Source organism: Astatotilapia calliptera, chromosome 12 (genome assembly GCF_964374335.1).
Source record: "Astatotilapia calliptera chromosome 12, fAstCal68.1, whole genome shotgun sequence".
NCBI lineage: Eukaryota > Metazoa > Chordata > Actinopteri > Cichliformes > Cichlidae > Astatotilapia > Astatotilapia calliptera.
Window position 1 is genome coordinate 26,320,061 of NC_137433.1, and position 10,035 is coordinate 26,330,095.

A 10,035-nucleotide genomic window follows, 5' to 3' on the forward strand; every position below is an offset into this window, starting at 1 on the left:
ATTTCCATAATAAAATTACTTTTACTAGGTAATGTTTTATGTGACATCTAGTATCTTCACTTTTCCATTTTCCCTTGAGCTTTGTAAAGGTGGGTACCCTCTGGATGGGCCTCCTGTCCATTACAGGATTAACACAGACAACCATACAATCATAAAAATACTCTCACATTTAAACCTACCTGGCAGCACCACTCATATTTGAGCTGAGAGAGGAAGGCAGTGAGAATATTTCCATTTCCTATGGAAATGAGGAAAGCCAGATATCACACCATTTTAGCAGACTTCCTTTTTTATTCATGTTTCAGTAAGCAGTCCATTACTTACAATTATTCTTCTAGTGAGAGAATAGTTTCCTTATGTTGTAAATTGCCCACATGAAGGTGTAAGGAAGATCAATGTTTTTTTTGTTTTTTTTTTAATGTATGAGGACTGTTTTGATGTAAACAGTATCAGCTGTGACTACTGAATTAAATGGGACAGGATACTATATTGCAGCTAATATGATCCCCCTCATTCACATGTAATATATACACTGAAAGAAAAAAAGAAGATACTCGAAAACTAGAAGAGTAATTGAGCCATCTTTATTCAACTCTCATTTTTCACCTTGCATAAAATTGCAATACAGTTCTCTGTCCGATCTTCAGGTTTTCAGGGTGACTGATGTCTTCCCACTGAAACCATCACTAAGAACAGAGCGTATTCAAACAGTCATTCATTGCTTTACTCTCGTTTTTCCTTGCTGTCTTCCTGAACTTCAAAAAAAAAAAAAAAAAGCCTTGTAGCAATGTGTGAACTTTGAAGGCTAAATACCAAATTTGGTAAAAAGAAAAGTGAAAGAATAAATTGTACTGTTAGTACTCAAAATTTTAAGATTTTCTCTTATGGAAAAAGGTCACACCTGAGATATGTTAAAGCTTGTGCACAAAACATGTGTTAGTTACTGCTGTTATATATGTACTTAAGAATGATAATCGATAGAATGCCCCACAAAAAAATGATTGGTCTATAGTTTTTAGATTTATATTTAAATGTCTTTTAGGGGGTTTCCTCAGTAATGGATCAGTGCTATTGGACTTCCCTAATAAAAAAGCAAATACAACCTTAAGACATATTTTTAACTAATTCATAAACTGTGATGCTCTTGTTTACTATTTCCTCTAAATTACTTTTACTTTTATTTGCAGTTTTTTGTGTCATTTCTACTTCTGAACTTTAAAAACTTTGAAGCGTTTATCATGTTTTGAACTACCCTCTCCTTTTTCTCCAGCCTGACATCATACAGACGCCACTAGATCATAGTTTCTGCATCTGGTTTCATAAAGGATGGAAAAAACATAATGGGGGGGCTAATTTGAAAACATGACAATCACATACACTCCTGAGAAAGGAGGAGGGCAACCCACTGACAGATACATTGAGATAGTTAAAACTGCGATATTCTTTAAATGATATTCAAATTACTTCAATGATAAGCTCACAATAGCTGCTTGACTCTAATTTAACCCATTGCTCTACTGTCAGGAATGCCCACCCTCCTCTCTCAGGGTAATACTTGTTGGTAAAAAGAGCATTTGGCCCCGGTGTTGCTGACTGGTGTTAATATGAAGCTGACATCAGAACCAGCTTACAGCTGCTCTCATCCTCAGCTAACAACACCTGGGGGTCAGGCTCACTGGGCTGGCTGAGGCTCCTGTCAGGCAGCGTGAGGCAAGCGTCACTGTCAGGTTTCCCTAACGTCATTGACTGCATCGCCTATCAGCCCGTGTCACCGTCAGGAGGTTGGTAACGCCTCATCACAGTGTCAGAGACCGACTGGCTGCTCACTCCCTGCCTCGCCAAACAGCCTGCGTCAGTGTCAGCATCAGCTGCTCTTAATTTCATTGTCAGAGCCCGTCAGACCCTGTCAGTTGTACTTTAACTTTCACCTGTTCTTCCTAGATAATCAAGGCCTTTCAATGACTGCATGAGCCTCCTGTGCCACCTGTTGATTGTGCACGTCCTGGGGAATCTGGCCTAAATCAAAATGATGCTGGGTCTGAGGCATGTCACCTTCATGGAAATGCCCATGTGGTCTAACACCGTGCTGTGTCTGGTCGGCACCATTGTGATTTCTATGATGATGGCCATTGTTGTGATCACTGCCATGGCCAAAGCCACGAGGATGAACATCGCGATTATCCCCATGGTGGCCGTGACCGTGACCATTCTGATGACCATGACCATTCTGATGACCATGACCATTCTGATGACCGTGACCATTCTGATGACCGTGACCATTCTGATCACCGTGACCATTCTGATGACCATGACCATGGTGATGACCATGTCTGGTGTCGTCCTGTTCAGCTGGGACATCAGGCTGGACCTCTGCATTATCTTTGCACTCCTCTGGGATCTCAGCACTCTGAAATTACAAGCAGAGATTCAGTTTAAGATCTTGCCTCTGATTAAACAATTATAATATGATGATCATATTACCTCACTTAAAAAACAACTCTCTGTTAGATTTGATCTATACCTCATGTGTGCAGTCGCCACATAGGCGTTTGCAGTAGGTGTCTTTGATTGCCTGTGCAATATGGCCCTGTCCAATGATGGAGTATGGAAGTGAAATGCGGTGGGTTAGACGGCCACACCTGTTTGCAAAGGGACAGAAAAGCATTGTAAGATTAGGCTTGTGGAGGTGAGATATGTTGTCCAAAATTACAATGTTCTATTGGTTTTTCCAGAAAAATGTAACTGAATTTTCCACTTCATGTCAAACCTGTCATAAATGAAAAAGTCATCTTTCTCTCCAGCCAGAGTCTGCCAAACATCAGGCTGTTGCCCGTCCTGCTTGTAGAGTATGATGTTCTTGGAAAGTTTGGCCTCCAGCAAAGGGTGCAGATGTCGTGATTGCTCCCCCTGGTGGTTAACGACCATGTAGACCACATTCTTAAGACCCTGACGTTCCAGCTTCTGCTGCAGGCCATCTAGTCTGCTCAAAAGAAGAGCATTGGGAATCAGTATCAAAGCAATATGTCAAAGTAAAAATGTCTTCTATGAATATGAATAGAAAGATTTCTTTGACAGTTTTAACAAATTTAAAAATCTCCTATAATATCTCAGTTACCAGTCTCTTGTGCTTTGCCACAGGGCTGATCCATTGTCATGACACTTTTTGTGTTATAAATAATGAGAAGTGTGATATACAACCATTGTCATATGACGGGCACATACCTGGAAGCCTGCACCAAGCAGAACAGTCAGCTGGCCTGTAAAAGGGCCACTACCGTCACTCGACCTACTGACCCCTTCATAGGCTCCACGTCTCCTATCCTCCAGTCTGAAGGTGGCTGACAGCGGGGCCCTCCCCCCTCACTCTCTGCCCCACCCCCATGGAGCAGGCAGAGAGTGAGGAGCAGACTGAGGCCTGCCCACATTTCTGTGGCGCCTCCTTACTGCCCCAACTTTAGTTTCAGAGAGGAACAGGGTAGAAAAAACAGAAAGGAACAGAAAGAAATGCATGAAACTCAGCAGAAAAACACAGCCTATTAGTACAAAAGGTCAGAGAAGGTGTTCAATTTTTACATTCCTCATATCATACTAGGAATCTTTCTGGACTTGATATAGGGTATATATCAAAATCTGTGCAATTAGTAAGAGTGAGCAGAGCACTTTTATTAAGTTTTCACTGGTGTTGCAACACAAATTTTAGTCCAGTGATGCAGTAAATACAAAAAGTAATATAAAAATATAACTTAAGAGGATTTGTGACTGAATATTATATTAAAAAATATGTTCTGCAATATATGACAAGCAGAAAAGTTCAAGCAAAATATTTGTTGTAGTTTATGCAGAGAGAACCTGCGCACTCATCAAAAAATTCTATATTGCGAAATACCCCAACGTCTGGTTTCTAATGGGTTTTTTTTTGGTTTTGTTTTTTAACAGTTTACTTATTGCAGCAGTTAAACATTGACTTATAGGTCTTTACTTTATGTAAGTTAACAGAATATAATAAATGTTGTTACTTACCCTTTGGTTAAAAAGTTTCCTACCCTCTGTTCAGCTCTGCGTGGCTGCAACTCTCTGAACAAAAACAAGCCTCCTCCTCCTCTGTCCCTCCTTATATAGCCTCCCTGTTGTTTTTCTATCAGGAAGGAGGACAAAGTTCAGTCACAGCAGTATGCTGATCATCACACTTTTATCAAGTTAAAAAGTCACAGTGCATGAAATCCGCTTGCTGACAGGACACAGATGTTTATAATGGCACATGTACAGTTTCCAAAGGGTAGTTTGTCCTTAAAGGGACCTTAAGGAATGTGTGAGGACAAAAGGTTTTGCCTATCTTATGTAAGTGCTGGAGATAGTGTGTGCATTTGACTTGTAAATCAAAGCTGTTGATTTGTTAATATGTAACATATCATATATAGGTATATCATGAAGCCAAAATATGGAAGAAGATTGTGCAATTCTCTTTCTTACTTTCTGCAGAACACACAGGGCGGGACTCTGGTGGGTGTCCAGCATGATTCTGAAAAGTCACAGAAAAACATGGCCCATGCATATATGCATATCTGGCACAACTGAGGAATGCTGCAGCTTAATGCATAAGCATGATAAGATAAACAAAGCTTCATGAGTAATGAATAGTACAGAAATTTAGAGATCAAGTAAATAATACTCAAGTTCTTATATGCTTCCACTGAAAGAGGAATTTAAATCACTCAAACAACAAAGGGGAAAATGCTAAAGTGCAGAGAACCAGTAAGGCTAAGAACAGCAAAAGAGTCTAATGAAAAAAAATACTTTGAAAGTACATTCGGTAACCTTGTTAGGGGCCATATTGAAGTAAGCAAGCAATCCAAAGTTTGATTATATAAAAGCTGTAAACGGACTCAAAGTACAAACACTCTTAGAGTGTTATCTTTCTGCAGATGTGGGCCATGTAATTGAGAAAGCGCAAAGTCCAGTTTGGTTTTAACCAGGTAAGCAAATATCGGTGAGTTTGGGGTTCATCAAGGAATTAAAAAGCCTTAGCAGACATGGTGATGTAACTATAAGGTGATATCTGGAACTGACTGTGTTTTTGCACTGTTCCAACGCCCTTCATGTCTCTACAAGTTCATCCTTCCATATTCCCATATTGATATATTTGATACAAAACAGATGACAGATGGAGCAGCAAATTTCCTGCTGATTCAAAGAGTCTGTGCCAGGAACACAACGGCCAAATACTGTAGCAATATCTGTTGTAGTTTTACCTCGGGGGATGACAGAGGATTATGCTAATGATAAGAAGTAAGGAAAAACACCAGCAGTTATGCACACTGCAGCACGTAAGTAAAAGCACAAGTGATACTGTAGAGTTAATAGGAGGTTATGCTGTTGCAGTCCACACATGGAGTGCATAGAGTGAATGTGGTTACTAATGTCTATGAATTTAATTCAATTTAGCCTCATATATATATAGTGCTAATTCACAACAACAATTGGTTTAAAGTGCTTTATATTGTATGGTAAAGACCCTATATTAGTACAAAGAAAACCCAGTTGATCCAATGATTTAGGTGTACTGTTGTCTACAATTAAGAGATGCCTGCTATATTTATTACTGTAGCTGCATTTCTCTATGAGTGTTGTGGGATTATAATATTATCTTATGCCATGTTATGCCCCTAATTAAAGATTGTGAAATTATTTTGTAGTTTTAGTTTGTATTATTCTCCTGAATTAGAAGAAGGTGATAACTATTACAATTATTAAACTGATTTGTATTACATTAGACTGCTGATTCAGTGTGAATGAATGATATTGTTTATGATGCATTATACTGCTGAGTTATAAGAAATACTGTTTTCAGATAGTCAGGACTTTGCTTTTTCTGACAGTAGAGGAGACAGAGCACATTCCACGGGAGCTTCACCCCCACCGTTGTTGAAGGCAGACAAAATAGGGAGCCAAGGCCATAAGTTAGGCTCGCTAGGAGTTAGAAAGAATGTGAATGTTTAAGTTTTTACAACAAGGTGGGGGCCAGTTTGAGTAACCCTCCACCTAGTTTGAGATTTGCTGTGTCCCTCTTCATGCATGTCTCCCCATCCGGATGGTTCATGCTCAAAAGTGTTGTATTGTATGTAATAAAGTAATTGTTGATTGGGCATTTATACACCGAGTATTGTCCTTCCTTCAGCCCAAAGATCGAAAGAATTGGGAGGATTTAACAGTGTATTATGCATATACGGTTGTAATTAATAATATCTTATTTTGTTCGTTGCCTGGTCAAGCAAAGTTGGTTGCCTGTCCAGTTCAATATGGTCTGGTGCCAAACCTGTCCCAGCAGCTTAAACTTATTGCAGCATAATGGATTGTAAACAGTCACCTCACCCAGCCCTCCCTGGGAGTTGGTTCCACAGGAGAAGGGCCTGATAACTGAAGGCTTTGCCTCCCATTCTACTTTTAGAAATCTAGGAACCAAAAGTATGCATGCAGTCTGACAGTGAAGTGCTTTATTTGAATTTTTAAGATAAGCTGGAGTTTCTCTTATTAGGCATTTAGTATATGAAAATATTTTAAATTCAATTTTGAATTTAACGGGCAGCTAGTGAAGAGAAGCTAAAAAGGAAGAAGTGTGATTTTGATTTCTAGTCCCTGTCGAGCATTAGATTTTTATGGCTGAGCAGCGTTATCTCAGCCTGTCTGAAATTATGTAGGATATGTGTTATTTGACTTTATGAATAAACAAAGCTGGGTATCATCTGCATAGCAATAGAAATGTCTTTGGTTTTTTATAAAATTGCCTATAAGGCAACCATGTTTAATGTAAAAAGCACTTGATTCAGAAAAGAACCCTGGGGAACTCCATGACAAACTTTGCTGTGTGAAGTCCCCCTATTTACATGAACACATTGGAGTCTATCAGATAGATTTGATTCTCAATTTTCCCCAGTGCAGCACATTTCTTTTAATGCCAGTGATGTGTTCTGATTTCTGCAGTAAATGATCAACAGTATCAGATGCTACACTGAGGTCTGGCAGTTCAAGTACAGAGATGAGTCCACAGTTAGAGGCCATAAGAAGATCACTGATAACCTTCATTGGTACTGTTTCTGTTCTATGATGGATTCTGATTCCTGACTAAAGGTCTTTAAAAGAATATCACCTGATCGGTGCATTGAGGTGGTGTCGTAATTTCATTGTAGCAATCAGCTGACAAAATAGAACATGATGTGACTGACCTGCCAAGTTATTGATTTATAGAGCCTGGGGCTGTGGTATATACTGTAACCTATTTTAATGCCACACTGATCAAATTACAATAATGCATAACATTTTCAACAGAGCCTACTAACAACTATTCACCAAACTAGTGTATATGAAAGAGCTAAGTGTCGTGGTCAGTCTTGGACACAGGTTGTATTGTTGATATTTTTCCTGGATGCGATTTATATATTCCAGAGGTCTATGTGTGCCTAGGTTAAGTAGTATTTAATGAATTCCCTTTTGTGTTTCATTCTGTTCTAGAATCCTCACTGTGTTTTGTCTTTCAGTGTCTCCTGTGTCATGTTAATTTAGTGTTCTCATTCAGTTATGGTGATCTTCCTGTTTTATTCTGATGTTTTATTCTGATGACCCCTCCACGAAATGCTATCTTATCGTGGTGGAGGTGTCTTGCCAAATTATGTATCCCCGAAAGAATTTGTTTCCCCTGCGTTGGGAGCATGCACTGGCCTTTTGAAATCACGGACAAACAGTATCCCACATTCATGATTTTTAGTTCATAAACACTTCTAATAATGACTAACTACTCCAGAAATTTGAGAGATATTAGCTCTTTATACAGTAAAGTTACAGTGGGATACAAATAATATCAGGGTGATCCTGACACAATTTGTTCCCCTTGTCCAAAGACTTATTGCTTCTGAAATTTTGGAGGTTTTAGCTCAGTACAGTTCTGTATAGTCACTGAAGGATACAAATAATGATCAGTCAAAATGTTATTGGTTTATTGAAATAATCCCGTCCGATGTTGTGCCAAGGTCCCGATGCAGGGGAAACAATTTCTGTCGGAGATACATAATTTGGCACGACTAGATAAAGTTGGGCTCACCTCAACGCATGGCTTGAGCTCTGGAACCAGTGTCCTGGAGAGGGGCTGGACTCTGTCTCAGTCTGGAGTTGCCCGTGGTGAGAGGTGGCATGCTGGGGTGGGTATCCTAGTATCCCATCGACTTGCTGCCTGTACGTAGGACAAGAGGGTTCGTTCCCCGCACCTTTGGGTGGGGAACTGTCGAGGTAACTAAGGCAGTTAAATAATTCCTTGGTTATGCACCCCTGGGGTGGATGAGAGGTTTGCCCTGAGTTACTGAAGGCTCTGGATGTTGTAGGGCTGTCTTATCAACACACCTCTGTAATGTTGCGTGGAGATCAGGGGTGGTACCTCTGGATTGTGGTGGTTCCCATCTTTAAGAAGGGGGACAGCAGGTGTGTTCAACTATTGAGGGATCACACTCCTCCTCAGCCTCCCTGATAAAGTCTATGCCAGGGCGCTGGAAAGAGAGTCCGTTCGTTACTTGAACCCAGGATAGGACATCCCAGGGCATCATGGTTTAATTTAACTTCCTTCTGAGTACTTTGATAGTGGAGTCATCTGTGTCCTCACCTGTTACATCTCCCTTCAATATCTTGTGTATACTGTCTCAGTATTCTTTTGTCTTTTGTTGTCTCTTGTGTTCTGCTATCCTGCGAATGTTTTGGACTTGTTGTCTTCCTGTGAGGTTCAGAATTAAAGATGGATTTTGAGTGTATTTAATGCTGATATCCCCTCGGCGCCAGCTGTGGGCTCAAGGCTGGAGCCGAACAAAAACTCCCTGATTACGACTGTGTTGAGACTGTTCCTTCCCACTCCATGCAAGGCCACCTGGGTTGGCTGGTAGATTGTTTACTTAGCCTGGTAGGGCGAAGGACACTGTCTCAGCTGAATTATGGACACGCACACACATACACTTACACTGATAAGCACTCACACATCCCCCTTCCCCTTCCAATGCCTTCGATGCTTGTTGCCTCCTGGGAACACCAGGCGGGTCTGGGCCCACGTTGGAGAGACGGTGCAGTGGCAGGATGGTTGCTGTGTTGCCTGGGATTACTCCTTATCCCCTACCCAACCCTGTTGCTGGTCATGTGCTCTATAATGTTGTACTGTAGACATTTATGTGCTTTCTGTGCAGAGGAGTTTTTTGTTTCCTGTTCTCATGCTGTCCTATAGCCCAGCATGAGTAGAGGTCTCTTTTTTTCCTCTTGTACTTTCCCATTGTAGTGTACATTTCAGTGTTTTTTCTGGAATGCAACCATTCTCTGACTTGTATCCCCGTGTGATGTCTGTGTCGTGTGTGTAAGGTCGGGGGGCGGGTTCATTCCACTGCAGGGCAACCTGCCACTGCATGTGGCGAATAAAATTTGAACTTGAACTATTTCTCATCTCATGAGTCCTGCATTTGTGTCCACAAACTGCCAGTTACACTGCCAACATGTGACATGTGGTGTGAGACTACCAAGTTAAAAGTGTAGTAAGTTTTATTTTAGAGCAAAGTTGTCCTGGTGCACCCATCTCCTCAATTTAACAGAGCTTCCGAGTTTCAGCTGGAATTTCTTAAGATAATTAACTCAACTCGTGTTAATCATCAAGCGCACTAATCCCCCTTATGCAGTAGGATGAACTTAACCGAACTTTGATCTTCCAGGCCACTATCCGGTGAAAGTTTCCATTTGGCCATTTTTTTGTTTTCATACTTTTATTTTAATTTGTCATACACAAGAAAAAATTGGTTCAAGTTAATACATGCGTTTAATAAAAAGTAAATGATGAAAGTGAGAGTTCAGTTGAATTAAGTTTTTTTCCCCCAAAATGTAGAATGTGGATATGTTGAATAAATTAAAATAAAGGAACTTCAGTGACAAGAGAATAAAGTTTTTAAATTTTTGTTTGTTTGGTAGTCGTTATTTCCCCCAGCCAGGTAAGTGTTTGTCTTTTTCTATTGTCACCAAGCAACG

The 10,035-nt window shown here is 40.3% G+C and overlaps 1 protein-coding gene across 2 annotated transcripts; it reads right to left on the reverse strand.

Annotated features, from left to right (window-relative positions):
• Positions 1-562: 562 nt before the first annotated feature.
• selenop (selenoprotein P) lies at positions 563-4,153 on the reverse strand. Of its 2 annotated transcripts, none has more exons than XM_080309278.1 (5): positions 4,021-4,153; positions 3,223-3,452; positions 2,768-2,980; positions 2,522-2,639; positions 563-2,407 (listed from the first exon to the last, which is right to left on the reverse strand). In XM_080309278.1, the coding sequence occupies exons 2-5, from the start codon at positions 3,423-3,425 to the stop codon at positions 1,646-1,648; spliced, it is 1,296 nt and encodes a 431-aa protein (XP_080165404.1). In that variant the 5' UTR covers positions 3,426-3,452; positions 4,021-4,153; the 3' UTR covers positions 563-1,645. The 2 variants fall into 2 exon arrangements, with proteins under 2 accessions (XP_080165404.1, XP_026044278.2); XM_026188493.2 differs by having other exon boundaries at positions 4,021-4,089.
• Positions 4,154-10,035: the final 5,882 nt, after the last annotated feature.